General features: G+C 42.8%; 1 protein-coding gene across 5 annotated transcripts in view; it reads left to right on the top strand.

Annotated features, from left to right (window-relative positions):
* Positions 1–25764, top strand: part of NEO1 (neogenin 1) — a 171301-nt gene that overhangs the window by 48793 nt on the left and 96744 nt on the right. For all 5 annotated transcript variants that reach the window (XM_055130593.1, XM_055130591.1, XM_055130592.1 and 2 more), the window contains 3 exons: positions 3681–3956; positions 5779–5932; positions 19175–19311. In XM_055130593.1, the coding sequence (XP_054986568.1) occupies positions 3681–3956; positions 5779–5932; positions 19175–19311 (567 nt within the window). The remainder of the gene's footprint in view (positions 1–3680; positions 3957–5778; positions 5933–19174; positions 19312–25764) is intronic.

The raw sequence follows: 25764 nt of genomic DNA, 5'->3' as shown, positions 1-25764 counted from the left end.
GAGATAGTTGTGTGTATGTGTATAATTTTTTAAAAAAATAGCACTAAACTGTGAAATACAGAATTACCATATGACCAGTTAGTTTTATTCCTAGATGACTATCCCAGAGAATTGAAAAGATGTCTGCATAACCACTTATGAATGTTCATTGATGCTTTATTCATAATAGCAAAAAAAAGCAACCTATGTGTTTCTCCTGTGACTAATGAATTCCAATATAATCATATGTTGGAATATTATTTAGCAAGCAGGAATAAGGTATTGATATATGTTACAACATGGATGTCAACAGTATGATAGGTAAAAGAAGCCTGTCACAAAGGACTCCATCCATAGAGTCTGAATGAACTCGTGCATTTTATGGCATATACATTTGCATATATTGCATCTCACCAAATTTATTTTTTAAAAATAACACCAAATTGCCGTTCTGAAAGACTTATTGTTAAGAGTGTTGGTTTGGGTTGTAAGTAAATGGAAACTCACGTTGACCTCGTCAAGCAGGAAGGAGGAATTCTGAAAGAACCCTCAGTAGTTTGCTCACATAATCAAATATGAGGGAACTTTTCCTCTCGCTGTCTCATTTCTCCACAGGGAAAAGTTCTTGCTTTACTATCTGGGCAGTGTCCTGACTGTCAGTGGGTGCCCCAAAGTGTTTGTGTGTGTGTGTGTGTGTGTGTGTGTGTGTGTGTGTGTGTGTGTGTGTGTGGCGGGGGTGTTGGATGCTTTAAATACAGACACTGTTGATGGTGTCTTGTCAGCTCCCGAGTCTCACTCACTCCCACTCTTGTTTCTTCAGCTCCTCTCCAGAGGCTGTAGGACAACTGGCCACCGTCCTGTGCGCACAGGAAGCTGTAGCATTTTCTCTCTCAAATTATCACTGACTAGTTCCTCCATCTGCTTTGTCTCTGGAGAAACTTTGAAATCCCTTGTCTGCTGATTCCCCATATGCTGTTTTGGGTTTTTATTTTTAAAATTATTCATTTTCATGAAACCTCAGGGGAGAATATTTTGACTTTAAAAAAACGGATCCGGCTCTTGGCTCTACTTCATATCCCCTCCTCCCCCTAATCCTTACTAGTTTCTATTTATCTTTGTTAATTCCTTTCTTTTTATTTTTAGGCTTTCTTAAAGGTAGACATTTGATTAATTTTATTCTTCCTTCTTCAAAGTCTTCTCAATTGAAAAAAATGTCACGGTAGACAGCCTAATAGTGTATCATTTATGTTTGAATTAATTTATCATTATAAACCTACAAAACCAGGATTTGTTTCTTACTAAGGTCTGTGTAAATGTTGAAAGACTATTGTCTTTTGATCATGTTAGATTGCTTTTTAGATGCTGTTGTTATTAATTATAGTAATAGGTGCTGGAGGGCTAGTATGGGGGTTAACACACAGCCTTGCATGCGACTGGCCCCACATCATTCCTGAACATTTCCTGGTGTGGCCCTGGAGGCGCCCTGAGCATCACGGGGATGGCCTTGGTGGGTAGGCACCGAAAGGCTTGAAAAGTGCTACACGCTTGAGCTCGTGTTGAACACTGGCCTCGTTGTCTGAGAATTGCAGGTTACCACCCTTTAAAGAAAAGGGGAAAGGTAATAATAGTAGCTAGCACTTTTCAAGTATTCAGGTTCCAGGCAATATGCTATGTATAGATTATTAAGTATTTAATAAATTTGGTGAGGGGCGGATGGTTTGGACCACACCCAGTGGTGCTGGGGAATTACTCTTGGCTCTGTGCTCTGCAGTCACCCCTGGTGGTGTCACGGGACTGAATGGTGCTGCGGACCTGCCAGGACTGGCCGTGTGCAAGCCAGGCACCTGAGCTCTCGAGCCCCAATTCTTATTTTTTTTGCTTTTTGGGTCACACCTGGTGATGCACAGGGGTTACTCCTGGCTCTGCACTCAGGAATCACCCCTGGCGGTGCTCAGGGGACCATATGGGATGCTGGGAATTGAACCCAGGTTGGCCGCATGCAAGGCAAATGCCCTACCTGCTGTGCTATCGCTCCAGCCCTGTCAAGCCCCAAGTCTTTGATCACTTTACCAACCTTCTGCAGCCTCTGCACTTTACCTGTGGAGAAACTGAGGCTTAATGGTCAGGTTTTGTCAGAGCCATGAGGTGGTAGGGCTGGATTTCTGTTCAGATGATATTACTCCAGAATTCATGTTGTTAGCCTCTCTGCGGTATTCATAAAAGGTCTGCCAGTGAACATTTGTGTGATATTTTGTTTCAAAATAACTTGAAACTGTGGAATCATTGCAAGAATTGAACAAAGAAATCTCACATAGTCTTCACTCAGACTACTTGATTATTAACATTTAACCATGTCTGCCTTGTCACACCCCTGTAGCAATAGGACTATGTTAAAATACATACATGCCTACATGAAAATACAGTCTAAGTAAGTTGTATTATAAATCACAGTGCCTAAAATTTTTTTAAAAATCAAAAATTAAGTTGCAGTTGTATTTCTCATTCCTTTTGTATGCCTGAAGTATATATATCCTAAAACCCAGGATATGCTCTTAAATTACCATCCATTAATTTCAGAAAATTAATTTTAATAAAGACTACCATTTAATAAATTCATATATACCATTTAAATATCACTGGTTGTCCCAGTAATATGCTTCATAATCTTTTCTGGTTCATTTTCACATTTTTCTTAGTAATTGTGGCTCTTAAGACTCTTTTTGATTTCAAATGATTCTTAGGTTGTCCTCGTCTTATTTATGGTTTATCTGATTTTCCCCCATGAATAGAATAAGGTTTGTCTTTTGGGGGGAGAATATCATAGAAGTAATAACGAGATTTCATTGCTGGTTATGTTAACTCTAGATACTTAAGATGAATGATTATCTTTTGCCATTGTAAAGTTAATACTTTCTTGTATTAACTTGGTACTTTTATTGATTAATACTAAGTATTGAGAAGAGATCATTTGATACTGTCTAAATATTCTATTCCTCATACAAGTGTTCCCGACTAGTTTTAATACACGTATTATCCTTTAGGGTGTTACCATTATCTATCCCAGAGTTAGCCGGGGGAAGCTCCTTTCAGGATGACTGCTACATCTTTTTGATATGTCATTTGACATTCTGCGGTCCTTCCTTTTACAGTGGGTTCACGATCATCTTCTCCTGTCCCTACTCTAGCCCGAGAGTCAGCCTTTTCTCTAAGGAACATTTGTTCCTGTAGTAGAGGATAGTATCAGAAATCAAAGTAAGGTTACCATATGTACTCATTACTACTTGAGTGTCATTGATTCTGGGTTTCTTCTAGAAAGAAGTAGCATTCTGAATGCGCACATGTATGAATGTATGTGTAATGGCAGTGTATTTCACACATATTTACTTCCTTATTTTCCAGTGTTTGTGTAATGTAACTACATTAAAAAGCTTATACTTTTATCTCTAGCTCAGTACCACGGGATTTTCCCCCTACACTCTGTTTGTCCATATTGGTGTCCTTTTCAACTCTGAGGAATCTGGTACAAGTTATCTCTAGGACATTTGTTTATTTGATCTGTGTTGCTGTGTTTGGCTGACCATCTTCTGGACCCTGTTTCCTCTATAAATGTGACAACACAGAATGACCTGCTTTAGGTTCCTATGATCACATTTGAAATCAATATTTAACATTTGATACCTTTTTTCTCCTTTTTTCCCCAGGTCTTCCAAGATTTACCAGCCAACCAGAACCTTCTTCTGTTTATGCTGGGAACAGTGCAATTCTGAATTGTGAAGTGAATGCGGATTTGGTTTCATTTGTAAGATGGGAACAGAACAGACAGCCTCTTCATTTGGATGATAGAATTATCAAACTCCCAAGTGGAACACTGGTCATCAGCAATGCAACTGAAGGAGACGAGGGACTGTATCGCTGTGTGGTTGAAAGTGGGGGCCCTCCCAAGTATAGCGATGAAGCTGAACTAAAAGTTCTTCCAGGTATTTGTTGTCAGAGCTGATGGTTTTATTAATGGGTAAAATTATTTTTAGGCTGTTTTTAAAAACAGTTCTGTGTTGTGACACTAGTATCAGCACAGAAAGTGTGTTACATACAGGGGGTTAAAAGAAGACATGTCAGTGAAAGGTTATCAGACAATAAAGTTTATTCAGTATATGGCATTCTTCTTGGTTGAAGAAACGTGACTTTTGTATCTCTTGCCAAGCCCTTATTTTTTGCTACCTTCCCAGTGTAGGTTACTTGTTTCTTTCTTTCTTTCTTTGTTTATGGGACTATGCCTGGAGATACTAAGGACTTACTTCTGGCTCTGTGCTCAGGGATCACGTCATGTGGTGCTGGGGATTGAATTGGGGTTGGCTATGTGCAAAGCAGGAGGCTTAACAGCGGTACCGCCTCATTTACTCATAAAGATTTTTCTCTGTTACCTTCCTGTTATAATATGCTTTTTGTAAGAACCAGATATTCGCAAAGGGTAATACATGGAAGCAGCGGTCAGGGTGGTAGCTGTTAATCAGCGGCCCTGGAGATTGGCCAGCCAGAATTCTTGGATATTTATGATGTCTCCTTTCTGAATTGAGTGTTTACAATTTTTTCCCACTATTCTATACTCATTGTTTCTTTTTTATCTTTCCTTCCTCTACCCTTAACGACTTTCTTCATCCTCTTGTATATCACTTCCTCTCATTCATCACAAACACCACAGTGATGTACATAATTTCTTTACTTTTTGCGGCCACCACTGTTATGTGCCTAATTCTTTCCGTATTTCTTATTGTAAGCCTGAGTTTATGAATATACTCAGGCCATCCCTACATTGTTTGGGCAGAACTTTTTATATATGACTACCTAGGCTATTTTCATCTGTGGATTTGAGGTTCCAGGAAGCCGAGCACAGTGCTTTGCATATAGAGTTATTTACGGTGTGTTTGCTGATTCAGATAAAACCTTCTCAGGGGCCAGAGAGATAGGACAGGAATTAAAGTACACATATTGTATGTGGATGAACCAGGTTCAGTGCTCACCACAGCATCCCTGGCACCGCATATGGCTCCCGGGTCCCTGCCGGAGTGATGCCTGAGTGCAGAGCCAGTTGTATGCTCTGAGCACTGCCAGGTGTGGTTCAAACTACCCTGCCCAATAGAGTTTTCTAATGTCACTTTGACTTCAAATACTTTATTTTTTTAAAAAATTTTTAAAATTTTATTGAATCACTGTGAGATAGTTACAAGCTTTCATGTTTAGGTTACAATCCCACAATGATCAACGACCCATTCCTCCACCAGTGCACATTCCCCACCACCAATATCCCCAGGATACCCCCCCTTTCCCACCCTCCCCCTGTCTCCATCGCACACAATATTCCCCATAATCTCTTTCTACTTTTGAGCATTATTGCTTGCAACACAGACACTGAGAGGTCATTGTGTTTGGCCCATTATCTACTTCCAGCACACATCTCCCATCCCAACTGGTTCCCCCAGCCATCATTTTCTTAGTGATCCCTTCTCTATTCCATCTGTCTTCTCCCCTCCACTCATGAAGGAGTCTTCCAGCTATGAGGCCATCCTCCTGGCCCTTTTATCTACTGTCCTTGGGTGTCAGCCTCATGTGATGTTATTTTATACCCCACAAATGAGTGTAGTCCTTCTGTCTGTCCCTCTCTTTCTGACTCATTTCACTTAGCATGATCCTCTCCATTCAGATACTTTATTACATGAAGTCACAGAGACCAAATAGATCACCTGCTGTTCCTTGTCATTAAAGTGGCAAGATGCTTCTCAATTGTGTACTCTTACTTTTCAGATACTGAGGTGGCAACAAACTTGGCATTTTTGAAGCAACCTTCCTCCTTGGTCAGAGTCGTTGGTCAGAATGTGGTGCTGCCATGCGTTGCTTCCGGACTTCCAGCCCCGTCCATACGGTGGATGAAAAATGACGAGGCGCTTGACACACAAAGGTAATGCTGGTGGCCAAACAACCTTTTTCAGTCTTGGGGCTTTGTCTAATTCTATTGGGATGCTTGATTAATAAATTGATTATTTACTTTTTTTTTTTGAGCCACACTCAGTAGTGCCGAGGGCTCACTCCTGGCTCTGCACTCAGGGGTCACTCATGGCAGTGTTCCAGGCACCCTGTGGGATACTGGGGATCAAATCTGGGTCAGCTGCATACAGGCGAGCATCCTACCCACTGTATTTTGCCCCAATTATCTACTTTTAACTTAAACATTTCTTAATGTTCATTTTTAAAAACATACACACCATATGTAACATATAAACATACGGATATTTAAAAGAAAGAACTTTTGAAATATTGGGGATAATTTTTCCACTTGCTTTCTTCCCTAGATTGCTTCCTAAGAGTTTCCCGTCCTGACTGGGCTCATCTTGTTGATAATAGTTTTTTCCTTTACTCAACAGGGAAAAAAATGTATCCCTTACCCTTTTTGTTTTACCTGGTAGACTACCAGGCTTACTGGGGCCTCGGAGACAGCACAAAGTGCTGGACATGCTAACGAGATTCTGGGTTCACCTTCCAACACCGCATGGTTCTCTAGCACCTCAGGTAGTGACCCTGAGCACAGAGCTGGGATTAGCCCCAGCACCACTGGGTGTGGCCTAAAAAACTGAAAAGGAAAGAAAATACCAGCCTTTATGATCACAGTTTTTCCTATTTTTGATTTTGTTTTGTTCAGGGGCCGCATCTGGCTGTACTCAGGGTTACTCCTGGCTCTACTCAGAGATAACTCCAGGTGGCTCCTGGGACCATTTAGGGTGCCAGGGGTTGAACCTCGGTCAGCCATATGGAAGGCAAGCCACCCTACCTGCTGCACCTCTCTTTGGACCCCATGTTTTGTTTTGTTTTGTTTTTTCATACCACAAAAGGGCATAAACTGCACTGGTCATTCTTCCCACCCCCCTCAATGCTCCCTCATGTAATGGGCACTCACTTCTGTGCTGCTCAGAGGTGATGCCATGGTGGTTTGGTACATTTTGCTTCCAGAACAAAGTTTTCTTGTTTGGTACAGAATGTTCAGTAACATCCTGGTTTTATCTATACATGCACGAGCATTCCCAGAGTGTAACAAACAAAACCGTAGAGACATAGATAATACGAGCCATAACTGGGTGGGGCAAAATTGTCCCCTGTTGAAGATTTTGTGCCCAGTACTAGAGTCCCAATCCCCAAAATAGTGGTTAGAGATCCAGATGGTCCTAAGCTGACACTAGTTGAAAAAAATTATTAGGCACCCTTTGCTATCGCTAATCATAACACCTCTGTAAAAGTGATTATTTTAAAAACATTATTATAGCTTTTTATAAGTGCCCTTAGAGTTTATATGTTAATAATTTTGTTCAATATATTTTTTATTTTCTTATTTTTTAATTTTTTGCTTTTTGGATCACACTTGGCAATGCACAGGGGTTATTCTTGGCTCTGCACTCAGGAATTACTCCTGGAGGTGCTCAGGGGACCATATGGGATGCTGGGAATCAAACCTGGGTTGGCTGCTTGCAAGGCAAATGCCCTACCCACTGTGCTATTGCTCCAGCCCTCAATATATTTTTTAAAATCCAAACCAGACATAGCTATTGGAGAGGGTGGTAATAGTGGAAACTTATTCTATTTATTGAGTAGTTTTATTAGTTAATAGGTGAGTTGACACTTGGGTTTTGAGCCATGCCCAATAGAGCTCAAGAGTCACTTTTATTCGGTGCTCTGGGATCCTTTGTGGTAAGAGGGATTGAACCAGGGCCAGCCACATGCAAGGCAAGTGTCTTATTTGGCAGAGGGAGGGTTTTTGCCTTACCTGGTGATACTCAGGGCTTACTCCTGACTGGGTTCAGGGAACTATATGGGGTGCCAGGGATTGAACCTGGGTCAGCCATGTGTAAGACAAATGCCTTACATACTGAACTGTCATGGCCCTGAGGCAAGCATCTTAACCTCTGTGCTAACTTCTGTTAGTATCTATACTATCTCTCTGGCCCCAAGTAGTTTTACTTTAAAGGGGAGAGAACCCAGAAAATATAAATGCTAATGTATAAGGTGAATGACAGCAAAATGTAAATTAGTAATCAAATGTTACCTTTCAGTGGAATGATAGATCACACCGAGTGCAGAAGTTATAAATTAATGTGATTTCAGATGACAGTAATAGGAAAAATTAATTTTTTAAAAAGCAGAAAACTTCCACCTCTGGGACTATGGAGTTGGTGCCTTTTCCACTGTTCTTCCTCCTAGATACAACTAAAACACCCTGGACCTTCTCTGTATAATTTAGTGAAAAAGAACCTAAGAGAACAGAGAGGAGAGAGAGAGGGAGATTGACTGGTAATGAACCTTTCAACCCAGGGACTAAAGATGGTGAATGCCCAGAGTGTAATTTCTGCCTCTTTGCCGACTTGAACAGAAGTAGCCTGGCAAAGTGCAAACGTCCACAGGCACATACATAAAAGCCCTGAGTGAAGTGTGCTTCTCAGGTCAGGAGTGGGGGGGGGGAACACTGGAGAGAACAGTCTTCAGAGTCTAGAGCCCCTCCCACTTCACGGGTAGCCCTCAGGGAACCGTGACCTGCTGTCCGCTCCACCGGGGAAGCCTGGACCCCACCCTCTCCAGGTCTTATCGAGGGGCTCCAGCGTCCCCACTGCCCCATTCAGAAGCTGAGTCAGGCACCGAGATTTCCACCCTGGCCCCTGCTGTGGAACAGACTTAACCCGGGGAGTCTCTGCTTGAGCACACCATGTGCTAAGTGGTGCTTCTTCCCTCCAGGCCTGTACAGGAATGGTGCCGGAGGAGGCCTAGTGGACGGGTGGTAAGAATCCTAGTGGATAGTCAGAATTTTCACCACCCTGCAGGCCCCCTCCGTGCTGTTGCCACGTGGGAAATGAGAGAGAGAGAGAGAGAGAGAGAGAGAGAGAGAGAGAGAGAGAGAGAGAGAGAGAGAGAGAGAGAGAGAGAGAGAGAGAGAGAGAGAGAGAGAGAGAGAGAGAGAGAGAGAGAGAGAGAGAGAGAGAGAGAGAGAGAGAGAGAGAGAGAGAGAGAGAGAGAGAGAGAGAGAGAGAGAGAGAGAGAGAGAGGGAGAGAGAGAGAGAGAGAGAGAGAGAGAGAGAGAGAGAGAGAGAGAGAGAGAGAGAGAGAGCCTGAGGTAAGGTGGGATGCTGCCACACCCGATCATCAACACTGCACAGGGGACTTAGCACCACCATGGGTCACCCCTGAGCATAGCACCAGGAGTCTGAGCACCTCTAGCCCTCTTGGGGAGTAGTGAGGTCTCCCTTCTCCCCAGGTACTAATCAGCACTGAGTGGGACCCTGGAATTCTGCTTCCATTTGGCAGGAATGAGGCACGCCCTCCCCCTCCCCCTTGGACAAGGAGCCAGCTTCTTATCAGTAGATGCCAGCCAAAAAAAAAAAAAAAAGATTTGATAAGACCAGCATGTTGTAACAACATAATGCCCTGGGTAGCCAGACCTCCACTGAAAATCACTCAACATGGAGGGAAATCTCAAATGAAAAGAGAGAATCAATAGATGGCAGAGCTGGCAAGGCAGGTTTTACAGTGATCGAGGTTTTAAAGGTTTTAAAACAGGCACCAGAAAAATGCTTTAGCAAGCACTTATGGACAGTCTTGAAATGAGTGTAAAGATAGGCTATCTCAGGAAGGAAAATAAAAGTCTCCTCCAAGAACTAGAAGATTGAGGAGCAAGTAGACGGCTCGGAGGGCTGATTGGATACCTTGCACGTGGGGGACCAGCCTGGGTTCAGCCCCTGCCATCACACAGTCCCTGACTGATGCTGGGAGCAACTTCTAGACATTGAGCTGGAAGTGGCCGGATCACTACTGGGCATGTCCCCCCTCCCCCCGACAACAGCCGTAACAATAATATAAAACTTTAAAGAACTAGATGGGAAATTTGGAAATCTAGACCATAACAAAATGAAAACCCTGGTGGATGGGCTCAGCAACTGTCAAATGGGACTGAGGAAAGATTCAGTGAGTCGGGGTCGGGGGGAGGGGAGCGGGAAAGATGTCGAAGATTATCAATACTGAATGTGAAACAGGGAATGTCATTGCAGACAGTGCTGGCATCAGAAAGAGGAAATACTATACACAATATGCCTTGTAGATTTGACAATTTACACAAAATAAATGTGATATGTATACATAAATCACATCTGACCTCATATGAAGTATTCATACAAATAGCTCTGAAACTGAAGGAGAAAGGTGCGTTTTTAATATTAAGGAGAGAGGTGCATTTTTTTTCTCTCTCTTTTTTTTGCTTTTTTTTTGTGTCACACCCAGCAATGCACAGGGGTTACTCCTGACTCTGCACTCAGGAATTACTCCTGGCAGTGCTCCAGGAATCATATGGGATGCTGGGAATTGAACCCGGGTCGGCCGTGTGCAAGGCAAATGCCCTACCAGCTGTGCTATCGTTCCAGCCCCACAGAGAGAGGTGCATTTTAAAATTTGTAGTTTGAAAACTCCCAACAAAGAAATCTCCAGGACTAGTTTCTTGTAGAATTTTACCAATGTTTAAAGAAAGAACAACCCCAATTCCCTACCGTCTCACCAGAAATAAAAAGAAGCAGTTGAAAGTTGATACTGCCTGAGATCAAAAGTAGACAAAGATGGTACAAATGGAAAAGGAGGAGAAAGGTAAAACTATATACCAGTATCACAGGGATATAAACATAAAAAATTCTAATAGCATATTAGCGAAAAGCAGTATAGTGAGAAACTGTGTTTTCCATGCCCAAGTCATGTTTATTCCAAGGATGCAAGCCTGACTTATTATTCCAGAATTCAGCAGTGTAAGCCACTGTATAAATAGATTATGAAAAATATCCTCCTGATCAAAGGAGAAAATTTAACAGCATTTAGCCTCCACTTATTATGGTTTTTTTTTGTTTGTTTCATTTTTTGGTCCATACCCAGCAATGCTCAGGAGTTACTCCCTGCTGTGCACCCGGGACTTGGCTCCTGGTAGTGCTTGGGGGACCATGTGGGATGCCAGGTTGACTGTGCGCGAGGCGACACCCTACCCACTGTGCTATCATTTTTGCCCCTCATCGTATTCTTGAATCAGAAAAAGAACATCACCCAAGAAGGAAAAAAAAAAAAAGAGCAAGAAGAGAAGAAAAAAACCCACTAAAGCTAACATTACACTTGACAGTGGGTCAGTGACTACTTTCTCCACAGGATAAGGAAGCCAGTGACAGCTCCTTAGAGTAGAAGTTTTAGCCATTTCAGTAAGGGAAGTAAAAGAAAAGGCACATAATCAGAAAAGGGGGGAATTAGACCTTATTTTCAAGAGATATGTTTGTCAGCAAGGCCACACAGGGTGAGATAAACTTTTAAAAAACAGTTATTTTGTAACAGACAATAAGAAGTAAATTTGTGCCTACAAGGGGGCAGGCTGGGGTGTGGTGGGAGATTGAGGACATCGGTGGAGGGAAGGTCACTCTGGTGGTGGTATTGGTGTTGGAACATTGAATGCCTGAAACAACTGTGTTATGAACAACTTGCTAAATCATGGTGTTACAATAAAAAATTTTTAAAAAGAAAATCAGTTGTGTTTCCTATACTGGTGGTGAACATGTAAAAAATGAAACTGTAAACGATGATAGCATTTCCAGTCACTCAGTAAAAGTTGAAATAGATGTTAGCCTAACAAACCTTAGTTCAGTATACTCGAAAATACAAAATACTAGTGAAAGAAATCAAAGAACTAAGCAAGTGGAGGGCTGGCCACCATCTGTGGATTGTGAATCGGTAAAGATGTCAGTTCAAATTAATACACAGGTCAGCTCAGCCCTTGTCAGAATCCCAGCATGATTTTTTGTAGCTGTAGACATTATTCTAAAATTTATATGTCAAACAAAAATGGGTAGTTTTGGAACACTTTTATAAAGAGAGAAGAATCAGTTTGCCTGACTTCAAAACTTAAAAATAGTTATAGAAATCAAGCTTATGGTGTTGATGAAGAGAAGACAGATACATATATCAGCGAAATGTAATTGAGCATCCAGATATAGACCCACACATAACACTGCCCGGCTAATTTTTGACAGAGGCACAAGAGTAGTTTAATGGAGAAAAGGTTGCCTTTCCAGCAAATGCTACTGAACAGTTGGGTGTCTTTCCACAGACAAGAAAAATGAACCTCACCCCGTCAACTCACACTTTATCTAAAAATTAACTAAAAATGGATCATGGACATAAATGTTAAATGTAAAGCGGCATTTAGAAAAGAACTCCAAGGAGGAAATCAGAATCAAGGACTAGACAAAGAAATCTGATATATTTGATACCCAAAGCCCAGTTTTAAAAAGGGAATGGGTAAATGATATTTCATCAACATTAAACACACAGACACAGACACACACAGACACACACACAGACACACAGACACACACACACACACACACACACACACACACACCTTGCTCTGAAAATGACCCTGCAAAGTGGGTGAAACGATCAGCTGCAAAGCATAAGAAAGTATTTCCAGAGCTGACATGAAGGGTGTGAGAGCCCGGGTCATGCCCAGCACCAGTTCATGGCCCGGCGTGTTGGCCCAAACAGTACCAGCCCGAGCATCACCTGCAGTGGCCCTTGGGCCTCTGAGCACTGTTTGGGAGATACCTCATCCCCACATTATTTTTTCTTAGTTACATCTCTGTTCAAGATCTGGTTCTACAATATACAAAGGTATCTCAAAACTCAACAATTTAAAAAGCATATAATTTGATTAGAATGTGGGAAAAAGACATTAATAGTTTACCCCCTAAGTATAAACATGGTACACAGGCACAAGAAAAGTTCTTTGACATCGTTAGGGAAATGCAAATTAATAACACAATGAGAGTTCACAGGTATAACTAATTTTTTTTGTTGTTGCATCACTAAATATTCTCAAGGCTGTGGAGAAATGAGATCCATCCTTTGATGTTGGGGCCAGGCTGTGATTTGGTACAGCCGTTTTGAAAAGTGGTTTGGCAGTTTCTTGAATGTATGTGATTGCCATGAGCTAACAGTTACAGCCAGGCATTTTACCTAATAGAAATGAAATGTGTACATACAAAACTTGTGTGGTTACAGCAGCTTTATTTATGATATACCTGAAGTAGACACCATCCGCGTTGACTGGTTAAAAAACAGGTACCCCGCAACTGTGATCACTCTCCAGAGAATTATGCTGGAGGTAGGGCGTATAACCCCAAAGGTTACACACTGTGACTCCACATGCCATTCTTCTTGAAGAGACAAAGTTACTTAAGTGGGAAACAAATTAATGGCTGCCAGAGGCTAATGAAGAAATGAGTGTAACAACTAAGTGACAACACAGCTACCAAAATGCAGTCTAATGACTGGAGATGTGGCTCTGTGCTTTGTGTATGAATAAGAAGTCCCTGAGTTGAACCCTCCATACCTTTAAGTGTGTGTTCTTGGGGAGGGGTTATAGTATGGGTCTTTGTAGTGATGGCAATGTCGTCATCCTTCTTTCGATTGCAGCAGTTCAATAAGATCCCAGGAAATGCAGGATAAAGGGTAGAAAGAATCTCTGTCACTTTCTTAGAACTGCATGTGAATATGAGGTTCCCCCAAAATAAGCTTAAAAAGAAAACAAATGAGAGCAGATTTTGTGCCAGAGTATGTAAGACTTAACTTTCACTCCCTTTCCTCCTGTTCTGAGGATGTGTCTAAGCAGTGCCATCCTCTCCAGCCCCTCTAAATCTTACAACATTTCTCCTTTCTTTCTCTCCTCTTTTCTTTATTTTTGAGTCTCCCTTTAGAAACTATAAGCAAAACACCTAAATTCAGTATTTTCCCTTTACTCTCCCAACTGTGAAGGTCTCCCTGGCAGGACTTTCTTACTCATCTGTAATTCTGTCATTTTCCTTTCTTAATCTCTGAAATACATCAATGTTTGCTTCCACTCCATTTCAAGCTATTGCACCTCAGTCATTTTGCCAACCCTACTTTATTCCCATCTGTACTTTGGGCTTCCTTCCAAATGCACCTTCACACATGTGCCAGAGAAGCCCGTTCAAAGCCTAGATCTTACCACCTCATTTTCAACCCCATGCCCACTTTAAAAAACAAAACAAAACAAGACAAAACAAAACAATACTGTTACTGGATTCCCGTAGTATTTAAACTTCCAGTGGTCTGGTTCCACCCTTTCTTCACCCTTTTTTTTTCTCCTGGTTTTATGCTTAGCTGCTGAGGACATTTTCACATTCCCACAGTCATACTTAGGTTGTTTCCGGAGCTTCCAGTGATGCACGGCCTGCTGGGCTGACGGTCACCGCTCAGCTGATGACGTGATGTCACTAGCCCCAGCAGTGCCGGCAGTTCCCAGAGTCTCCTCATGGTACTTGGGGTCTGTAAGATGCCAGGGAACAAACTGCACAGCCCGTGCCCCATCCCTGTGAGCTCTCTCCTTGTTCCTCTGTGTGTGTGTGTGTGTGTGTGTGTGTGTGTGTGTGTGTGTGTGTTTCTAAAGGTCCTCAAACCCAGGGCCTCGCTGAGAGGCATGCATCTAGATCCCTGCAATAGGTTTCTGAAATATTTTTCTCCCTTCTGCCCCAGCAGACGCCCACTGTTACTTAGCGCCTGTGCATTCTTTAGGCCTCAACCAAAGGCACATTTTGGTTAGAAAAATCTCCCCATTTCTAATTGGTGGCATACCATTTCCTGGAGTCAGCCTTTCGTGGCCATCTCTCTCCTTAAGTTGCATTGCAGCACAGTGTTTTTGCTCGCCGCTGCATTCCCAGATGCTGCCTGATACTTCCAGGCACTCAACACTCTTGATGAGTATCTGTCATATGAATGAGTTGATCCTCATCTTACCTGTATCATCTAGCTTTTTAAAAGCATGGTCAATGGGCCGCAGATAAGACAGTGGGTAAGGCACTTTCCCTTGCATGCAGCCAACTTGGATTTGCTCACTGGTACTGCATATGGTCCCCTGTGCCCCACCAGGGGTGATTCCTGAGCACAGCTAGGTGTGGCCCACTAAAACAGTAAAAGCACAGTCACTCTTTACCATGTCCTCTGTGGTACTTCCATAGAGAAAGACTTTCTCTTTTACTCTGAACCATTACACTGATTTTACATAAGCCAAGCTTCCTGCTAATAGTCCTTCCCCCACTCTTCTTGTTTCTTGACTAAGTTATATATTATGGGTCTGCTAGAATCCTTTCCCTGGGGCTAAAAAATACAGCGCCCTAACTGTCCTGGGTTAGTCACTAGCAGGTCTTCAGGGACACAAGCACACACAAACGCACCTCCTGTCCAGCAACATGGGCTGCGCTCTGTGGTCCATGCATACTTTCCACGAGTAGTGTTTCCTTGGGATTGGGGCTCCCAAGCAGTGCTCAGAAGACCTGAGCCCCACTGGTGGTTCTTGAGCAACCAGGCCAGACGTTCAGTCGTCAGCAAGGAACTGAGGATGCAGTGCTTCTTGGGCCCTGCAGAGCCAGGGATACTCAGGCCACCCGCAGTGTTCAGGGGCCTCTGGGGTGTACCCAGCAAGGGTGCTAAAGAGCAAACCTGGGTTGGATGTCCAACCTACTGTTCTTTCTCTCAGCCCACCTCCCCCACCCCCCCTCACCTTTGGAGTTCTGAAGACTAGATCACTATCTTAACTATTGGTGGAGGGAAGTGGACAATGGTGAGGGATGGGTGTTGGAACATTGTATCCTGAAACCCAATCATGAATAACTTTGTACTTCATAGTGATTCTGAAAATAGAAATCATGCAAAAAAGCACAGTAGAAATGACACCTGTACCTGTATGTTCACTGCAGCACTGTTCACAATAGCCAAAATCTGGAAACAACCCAAGTGCCCTAGAACAGATGACTAGTTAAGGAAACTTTGGTACATCTACACAATGGAATACTATGCAGCTGTCAGGAGAGATGAAGTCATGAAACTTGCTTATAAATGGATAGACATGGAGAGTATCATGCTAAGTTAAATGAGTCAGAAAGAGAGGGACAGACATAGAAGGACTGCACTCATTTGTGGAGTATAGAATAACATCACAGGAGGCTGACACCCAAGGACAGTAGAGACAAGGGCCAGGGGGATTGCTCCATAGCTGGAAGACTGCTTCATGAGCGGAGGGGAGAAGGCAGATGGAATAGAGAAGGGATCACTAAGAAAATGATGGCTGGAGGAACCAGTTGGGATGGGAGATGCATGCCGAAAGTAGATAATGGAACAAATATGATGACCTCTCAGTGTCTGTGTTGCAAGCCATAATGCCCAAAAGTAGAAAGTATGGGGAATATTGTGTGTGATGGAGGCAGGGGGAGGGCGGGAAGGGGGGGCATACCTGGGATATCGGTGGTGGGGAATGTGCACTGGTGGAGGGGTGAGTGTTTGATCATTGTGAGATTGTGACCCAAACATGAAAGCTTGTAACCATCTCACATGATTCAATAAAATTTAAAAAAAAATAGAAATCATACAGTTTCTTGAGCAAGTTAAATGGATTCTGTCAAGTGATTGAACATTGTTCCTTCAGACTTCTTTGAGGAGTGTAAACTGTGCTCCATTAAGAAATACTGATTTTACTCAGGGCAAATATAAAGCTCAAGGAGTACTTTTAGAATAATTATTTGGTATCAGTGACTATCTCAACTTCTAAAATACCCATCAACAATGGTTTCAAACATTTTCCTTTTAGCCAAATACTCCCAGCTGAGTATAGTCTATTTCCCACTTGTGAACATTCTTTTCCATTTCTGAAACTTAGTAGTGACTTTTTACCAGTTTAATCAAGGAATTTCCATTTTTGTAAGTTTTTATTTTCCAAAGTACCTGAACACACCTTTATTTTCTTACTCTCCAGTTATTCTTGCTCTGGTCCATTATGTGTGTTCTGTTTCGTCATGTAAAGATGGGGTTTGGAGGTGAGGGTGATCTGGCTCAACATCTGAAAACCCATTGATCACAGAGTTGATTTGGCTGAACTGGCTGGTTGGATGGGTCTCCTTCCTCCCCCACTGCTCCATGTGCACCCCACCTGAAGCTCCATGCTTGGTTGAAGAGAACAGTCTCCCCCAAATACCTTCAGCCCTGCTATAACCTCCATAGAAGCTCTCACAGTCCTTTTGTAGAAGAACGTAGGGTAGTTAAGCTTCCAGGACTCCACATACATCCAAAGGAGGCGCTGCATGTGGCTGTCTGCCTTTTTTTTAAAAAAAAAAAAGAAGAAGAAGACGCCGAAAAAGATGGGATTTGAGGGCATAACATAGATGTTTCAGACCAGGATGCCACATGATTAACTGTAGTCAGGACCTTGCAGGGTATTTCTTAAATATGTTCCAAAACTTTTGGTTTTCCTTTGTTTAGAAACTTAATCTTACATGTCAGATTTAGGAAAACTAATTACCCAACTCACAAGGTACTGAAATACATTTTAGCTAGAATAGTACTTTATTTACTTGGAATGAGAGTTAATAATACATGGAACAAACTGAACAATCATTTTCTCCATCATAAATTTTAAATGAAAAGACAAATTATAACAAAAGCATAATTTGTTGAGCATAGGTAGATGAGAAATGCAAAATGTTAAGATTGAAGAGAAAAAATGTTGCCAGTGAAAACCAATTTAGAGATAGAACCTTAAAATTACAATATGTGAGTCATTGTTATGCTTGAGTTGCTATAAGAATATGGATTGTGTTTAGATTAAGGTGAGGGTCCTGTTACTGTTAAGGTATAGGTTTGGTTTTATTTCAAGTTAAACATCAAAGTCAAGTACAGGGTGATTGTTCAGTTGAGGCCAGGCCAGGGCTTGGGTGAGTTTACTGTAAGGACTTAATAGGATTAGAGTTGGGTTAAGGTTAGGTTTAGGGTATAGGTTCTGTTAAAGTTAAAGTAGAAAGTGAACTTTTGATGCAGGGTGATTGCCCAGTTAAGACAAATAGGTAAATTTAGATGGAGGCTCTGTTAAGGGCTACTATAATATATCATCTGTGAAAGTCAAAAAAAAAATTTAATTCTAGTTGTGAATCAATTACAAGGCTATTTATGATTGGATTTCAGGTATACAATGTTCCAGCACCTGTTCCTTTACCAGTGATAAACTTAGAATTTTGTTTTGGGGCCACCCCCAGTGGTACTTGGAGCTTACTCCCAGCTCGGGTGCACTTTTGGCTATGCTTGGGGGCAGTGTGGTGCCAGCATTGATCTGGGCCCCCCACATGCTGAGCTGTGCACAGGCCGTCTCTCCAGTCCGGAAAGTTGATTTTTAAAGTGTGAGCTTTCTTTAATTTTTAATATTCTTTCAGTGCCAGTCTAGTGCAGAGCCTGACACATGAAAAGGGGTGTTCTTAGACACTGAGCCACACCCCCACCCCTTAAAGTGTTGGCCACGATTCTACATGGCTTCCTAGGATTGAATTGCATCCTTCCCCCCTATATGTTCGACTTAGCTTGTCACTCCAAATTAATTGAACTTGTTCACTTTTAAAAATTCGGTCACAATATAGATTTTGTGATAATCCCTCAAAACAATAGGATTGTCTTGCTTTCTGTTTTTAATACTCTCTCAGGTGGACTGGATTCACGGTGGAGTTGGGCTAGCAGCGGCACCCGGTTGAGGGAGGCATGATGCTGATGGACTCATGCCCAGCTGTCACTGTCAGGCAGCTGCTCCCTGGCACCTGTTTCTCTTCCTTCCTGTCTCCTGTTTCTCTCGCTCTTAGCCAAGAGCCTAGGGGAAACTTCTGGTGGGCACTGCGGCCCCGTGACTTACTGTTAATGAACTGACTCTTGCCCTCATTGTTATCACAATTGTGATGTTGTGATGGGGTGACTCCTAGACTATTTCAGACTTTGAAATTACATAATTCGAAGAAAAAAGAGGGCAGAGTAGGAAGGCAGCGGTGGGCCATAAGGAAATGGACTTAGTCAACAAGTGGCATCCCTTTGGGAATAAGTAGAGGCATTAAAGAGTTCATTATAACACTTGATTTGTTTTTATGATCTCTTTGTGTTGAAACAGGAGCAAAGAAAATTGAACTAAATTAAGTTCTGATAATTTTGTGTTGGTCTTAGTACGGCAGCATAGAAGAAAGAATACTGTGTAAATATTTTCTGTTTTATGTGATGTTTCATAAGTATTTTTTCCTATCCTTGATCTGGTTCGCTGTTTCTTACATAGCTCTGGAAGACTGGCATTACTGGCGGGAGGCTCTCTGGAGATCAGTGAACTCACAGAGGACGATGCAGGGACTTACTTTTGTGTAGCGGAGAGTGGAAATGAGACCGTCGAAGCTCATGCAGAGCTCACAGTACAAGGTATGTGTTTCCTGTATAAGTAAAATATAAAAAATCCTGTGCATTTTTTGTATTTGCTAATTATTTTATATTAGTGTGGGAAAGGCAGTGCAGCATAATCTTCAGAAGCCTGTGCTTTTGAGCCAGACTGCTAGGGTCCAAATTCTGGGTCTTGTCCTTTCTAGCTATGCAACTATAGGAAGTACTTAACGTCTCCGAATCTTATGGTTCTCATTGCTAAAATGAAGGCAATAAGAGTCCTCTCATTGGGGTTGTTTTGAAAATTAAAAAAGTATTAATTGCCAAAAAACCCTATTACTTGTAAAATTCTCCGATTCATGCTGAGGATCGGTTTGAGCCCAGGGTTCACTGTTCTCTGTAGCAGCCGAGTGTGGCAGCGGGTGAGGTGGGGCACCTGGCAGGCTCAGCTCAGCGTTTCTTGTCTCGGAATGCTTTCTCACAAAGACTTTTCTGTTCTCTGAACCAGAACCATGCGTCTCCTAAGCATTGGTGCTCTCTCCATTTGGGTAAATAGATCACCCAGGAAGGAGAGCTTGTGGCTCTAATGGTCCATCTAATTGGTGATTTGATGTTTATTTCTTTCTGTTCAACTAACGCTGATCATCACAGCAAGGTTGGTTGTTCTTCCTTTTTCTCTGTCTCTCTCTTTCCCCACTGAATACAGGTTCTCTTATTTCAAAGTCAGAGGCGGTAAAACATGGCATGCACGCTTGGTTTCTCCTTTTCCCCCATCCCTGGCCAGGGCTCCCTATGGAAATGTAACCCCAGAGAAGTATTTGCTATCACTCCCATGATTTGCCTGCACCCTCATTTGTTTTTGTTGTTGCAATAATAAAAATGTTAGGGCTTCCTTTTCCACTTTCTGAGAAACCCCAACACTGCTTGGATATGCAGGGGACACGTTGACTCATGGTAGTCGTTACCAGCTTGTCCCAAATCGTATTCTAGAGAACACCTCATGCTCTGGATGTGAGTCATATCCTATTTCAGATGAAAGTTTTCTTCTCTTGGTACATTTTGTGGCTTTCAGAATGGAGGTAGAGCAGTCATAGGGGAAGTGTTTGTGTGTGTGTGTGTGTGTGTGTGTGTGTATGTGTATGTTTATTTCCCCTTTGACTTTCCTTTGTGTTGTGATGAGCAGTAGTCACAGACACTTGGTTACATGGCTCTTCTTTTAATTTAGATGCTCAACACACACTTAACTGATTGCAGTGCTCACCAGGGTCACAAACTTGACCGAGGTGCTTTCACATACTATACCAGTGTGCGAAAGACGGTGCTTTGCTGTGGCTCTGGGGATCATATTTGGCCAGTGGGATGCTGCTGGGGATCAGATGCTCAACCTCATGCTGTTTTCCCCAGCCATCATATTGGCAGTGGGTACTTGATCTCCAGCATGTGTGTTGGCGCTCAGAAACAAATTACTCATGTCATCCATCTCACCAACCCAGTCTGGAACTATGCTGCACATCCTTGGGTACTAGGCACTGTTTTCTGAAGTGAAATTTAAGATTCAGCCAAATTTTTGGGATAACCATATTATGAAGAGCAGCCAAATTTACTAACCAAGCCTCGTCAGCTTTCTACTGGGTATCTTCCTCCCTAGTGTCCCTTGAAGACAATGTTTAAAGTGTAAACTCTGATTTCTTCCTTGCTTTTGAAATAGCATCCTATCTGTTAACTTACTTGTTTGCAGTATAATTTCAGAGTGGCTTATGGCTACTCGTTTACATATGTTTGAGACTGTCTGCTGTGGTCTTTGATCCTCAGTAGAGAACTGGGCACTTACAAACCCTTAGAGATCAGGAATCTCTCTGAGCATGTTAGCTACAGGTGGTTTTTTTCTTTTTTCTTTCACCTCAAAGCTTACATAGAATGCCTTAGTTTTAAGGGGGGGAAATGCATTTTCAAAGGTTGTATTTATCCATGAAAGAATTAGATTTTCTTTCTGTACTGTAGAGGCCCTAGGATTATTTTTTTGGTGGTAGCACTGTAGCATTGTTGTCCCCTTGTTCATCGATTTGCTTGAGTGGACACCAGTAACGTCTCCATTGTGAGACTTGTTACTGTTTTTGGCATATCGAATATGCCACGGGTAGCTTGCCAAGCTCTGCCGTGCAGGCGGGATACTCTTGGTAGCTTGCCGGGCTCTCCGAGAGGGGCGGAGGAATTGAACCCAGGTTGGCCTTGTGCAAGGCAAACACCCTACCTGCTGTGCTATGGCTTCAGTCTATTTAAATAATGTATCATTAAATCTTAACTGATCATTTGCTTGCTTTACTTTTCTGAACTGTGTTAGAAGTGCTTAAAATTAAACAGAAGTCTAGAAAGATAGTAAAACGGGTAAAGGTGCTTGCCTTGAACACAGCAGACCCAGGTTCAATCTCAGGAACCTTATATGGTACCTAGAACCCCACCAGGAGTGATTCCTGAACGCAGAGCCAGGAGTAAGCCTAAGGCTGGTCACCACCAGTTGTGGCCCAGAAACCTCTCTTTCTCAACAAAAGTTCTATGCCTCAGATAAAGAAAATAATTTATAAACTGGTTTTAATTTTCTGCTAATCTAGTATGCCCTGTTTTCTCCTGCATCCAAATCAGCTCTGAAAGTGAAGAATGAGGGGAAGCTAGAGGAAGACTAGTCCAGGGTGGGTCCCTGTGCACGTGGGTGAAGGGAGGGAGAGGGGTGGGAACTGCAGCTGGGGACTAAGGGCGACGTTTAAAGGTTTAAAGGGGGAAATCTGAATTCATGTAGCATTTATACTCAGGCAAGATGTGAGACCTAATACCAATTCTTATAAGGCCTCAAAGTTTGCTACATAGGATATACATTGAAAAAAGAGAAACTGCTGTAATAAGAGGCACATTCAGGAAATGCTACAAAAGATAGCAGTGTTTGGGAGGTTCTATTGTTTTAGTTTTAATTGAAAATTTTTATTTTAGGCATCATTCTTGACAATTCTGTTAATGGTAGGACTCTGGTACCACACCCTCTGCTTCCCTCCCCATTGCTCCAGTATCCCCGAACTCCCAGCCACTCCCATCCATGCCTCCCCCCTACACACCAGGGTAAACTTTCTACTGCAAACCAGCTCTTGGTTTCTGTTGCATTTGCACATTTGTAATTTCATTGCTATGTTTATGTGCCACAGTTAAGGGAAATCATTCTGTATCTGTCACTCTGCTGACTTCACTCGCCACGATGCTCTTCGTCTCCTTCCACACGGCCGCAGATGGCATGATCCCACCTTTCCTTGCAGGCAGTCGTACTGTACTCTGCCTTGGTGCCACCATTTCTTTACCTGTCATCTATTCTCGAACACTGAAAAATACTGTGACTGCAGGGCCTTGAGGAATGGGGCAGGGCCCAAGAGCCCCTGCCTGGCAAGCATTCATGGTCCTGAGTCCGAATCCTCTGTGTCCCACATGCACCCTACATAATTCTGGCTCTCTTTGGATGAAGCCTGGAAACATTGCAGAGTGCGATTCCCCGTATCTGGCTGCACCGCAGATGGGGGTGTGTCAGCACTCCAAAAGGGGACGACGTCCCCAGCAAGGAGTGCAGCTGAAAGGGTACTAGCGAGCACTTCTCCTTCTGGTGAGCACTATGTGTGAGCACCCAGCCACTCTCTGGCAAGCACGTGTGTAAGTGCTCTGAAAGGAGAACAGACCTTGGTGAGCACAGCTGAGTGCTCAGGGGCCGCGGCCGGTGGGTGGCCTCTGGGGGGCAGCTGGAGTGAGCCACATCCCCACCAGGCCTGTGGACAGCCCCTGGTCATCACAGCATCGCAGAAGTATATGTTAAATAAATACATGATATTAGAATGCAGCTCATACTGAGTTCTCTTGGATAAGTTCTCAGAAACCGCAGCTGTAAAGCCTGTGATGTAAAATGCGGACAGGCTCTTAAGTAACTTCTCTTGTAAAAAGGGTTAACGGACTTTGTGTTTCCATTATGTTTTCCGCAAAACTGTTCAGCATAGAATTACTTGGGATAAAATGATGTTATTTGAGCACCTGCTCTGTGGTTCCCCAGTTCTTTGACAGGCCTTTCAGGAAGTCGTGGGTCTTGACTTCTTACCCTTAGTTCTGGTTGCCTCAGCTCTCTGAATCAAGAGGGTGTGGCAAACGTGATATGATGACATCACATTCAAAGCAGAGTCTCAGTGTGTTGCAATATTATTATTTTGATTTGTTTCTTTTAAAGGAATAACAACCGGGGGTGGAGAGATAGCCTGCGAGCAGGACACTTACCTTGTACGTGGCCAAACTGGGTTTAGTCCCCCGCATCTTACATGGTTCCTTGAGCACTGCCAGGAGTGATTCCAGAGTGTAGAGCCAGGAATGAGCCCTGAGTCTTGCTGGGTGTGGCCCCGAAACTAAACAAGAGTAACAGCATGGTGGGCCAGAGCGTCGTATAGCAGGTAGTGTGCTTGCAGACAGCTGACCCGATTAGATCCCTAGCACCCTGTGTGGTCCCCTAAGCCCTTCCAGGAGTGACCGCTGAGTACAGAGCCAGGAGTAAGCCCAAAGAACCTTTTGGTAGCCCCCCCCAAATGAAACAAAATAAAATAATATTGACATGCTCGTGATAAAATCAATATTTAACCTGAAGAAAGGACCTCATTGAAATCAAGAATAAAAGACTCCATGCGGCTGTGTCTAAAGCTGCCTAAATTCTTTTTTAATTTTTAAACTGTGAGCTGTTAGGGCTACTTAATGACACATAAAATTATTATGAAATTCATCTTCTGTTCCCAAGGAGTACTGCTGACATGACCATGCTTGCTTGTAGAGCCGTTGGGAGAGAGCGACTGTGATGGAGGCCAGGGGCCCCACAGATCTAAAATACTCCAGTCTGGCCCTTCCCAGAAGAAGTTTCAAGCCCTGGTGTAGATCTGTAAAGAAATTTTAGAGAGTAAGGCAAACAAAGGTAAATGAACCAAGACAGAATGGGGAGAAGTGAGAGAGACGGAGAAGAGATTGCAGTGGGGAGAGAGCAGAAACTGGGGCTTGAATAAGTTGGTGTTAGGACTATGCTTTGATCTGGTAACCTGAGGCTGCTGTCAGGAAGAATTTACTGAACTGCAACAAATACATCTGAGGACACCATGATTGAATTCCTATAAGTATGCTCATCAGAACTGTATGTGTCAGAAAATATTTAAATCAAAACTGAACACAATTTCAGCATCCATCAACAGCAGAAGGGATAAAAAGTGTTTCGATATGGTCAGCAATGAAAATGCAAGGCTGCTGCTGCCTCCACGAGCAGGGGTACCCCTCACGGCCTCAGTGGAAGAAAAGGACACAGGCACAGAAGGGTCCAAACCAGACAAAACTGGGGCTGGAGCCGTAGTCCAGTGCCTCCGAGCAGGGTTTGATCCCCAGATGGTCCCATGAGCCTGCCAGGAGTGATTCCTGAGCACTTTGGGTGTGACAAAAAAAAAAAAAACAAAAACAGGCAAAACTATCTCTGATTGTAGAAGTTAGGATAGGAATTGTCTACAGCTGTTTCCCAGCAGCCTTCTGATGTGCTAATGTTTTGTTTCTTGATCAGGTGATCGTTGTGGCACTTACAGTAGTTCAGGCTGTACTGTTAATGTGTCACGTGTGGGCTGCTTTGTCGTGTCCAGATAAATTGTCATACAGAATAATAGCATTGTGGAAAATTTTGTTTCGACCTCTGGGTCACAACAAAGTTGTTGTTGTTGTTGATTTTTATGGGTAGGGTCGTTTGTGAGAAATAGTTGGATGCTTGTGTGTACAACACACATGCGTGCAGATACACACAATGCTGTATATAGATATGTACCATGCCATTTCTATATATGTGGTCATACTGACCTGAATTGTTATTTTTTTAAGGCATAGCTACAGGAAATGCCATAGTGACTGTTAATACAGAAAAGGTTGTAAGTTCATTCTTCATCTGTTAAATATTTCAGATTTGTTGTTTTATCATTAACTCCTGGGTTCCCTGCACATGCCGTGACGCGAATGAGCCCATGGTGTATTTCCTGTCATTTTAGCGTGTCCATAGCACTTAAAATGGGTCATGAGTTGTTGTTTTTAAATGGGGATTTTCCCTTTTCTTAAAAAAAATTCCCAATAGTTGATGAGACACATCTCTCCCCTCCTCTGAAAGAGAAGAAAAATTTCCATTTGTATTTTTGTGGGACAAATTGGTAAATAATATACGGGTCACCTCTTTAGTCTGGCCCTTACTTGGAACAAACTGCCACTAAAGTTTTCAATCTCATCTTCTTTTCCTGGAGCTTCAGCCCGAGGTCATTTTACTTCTGTTGCCAGCTTTACTCCATCTGGTGTCTCTATTTATTTCCCAAAGTAGTCAACACTGTATTACCCATCCCCCCACCAGGGTACTGGGGTGATCTGGAAAAAGGGGGCAATAGTGGGCTAGGGTACCGCTTTCTACTTCTTTGCTCAAAGGAC

This window comes from Sorex araneus, chromosome 3 (genome assembly GCF_027595985.1).
Source record: "Sorex araneus isolate mSorAra2 chromosome 3, mSorAra2.pri, whole genome shotgun sequence".
Taxonomy (NCBI): domain Eukaryota; kingdom Metazoa; phylum Chordata; class Mammalia; order Eulipotyphla; family Soricidae; genus Sorex; species Sorex araneus.
Note: the sequence above shows the minus strand (reverse complement) of the source record. Positions and strands in the feature narration are given on the sequence as shown.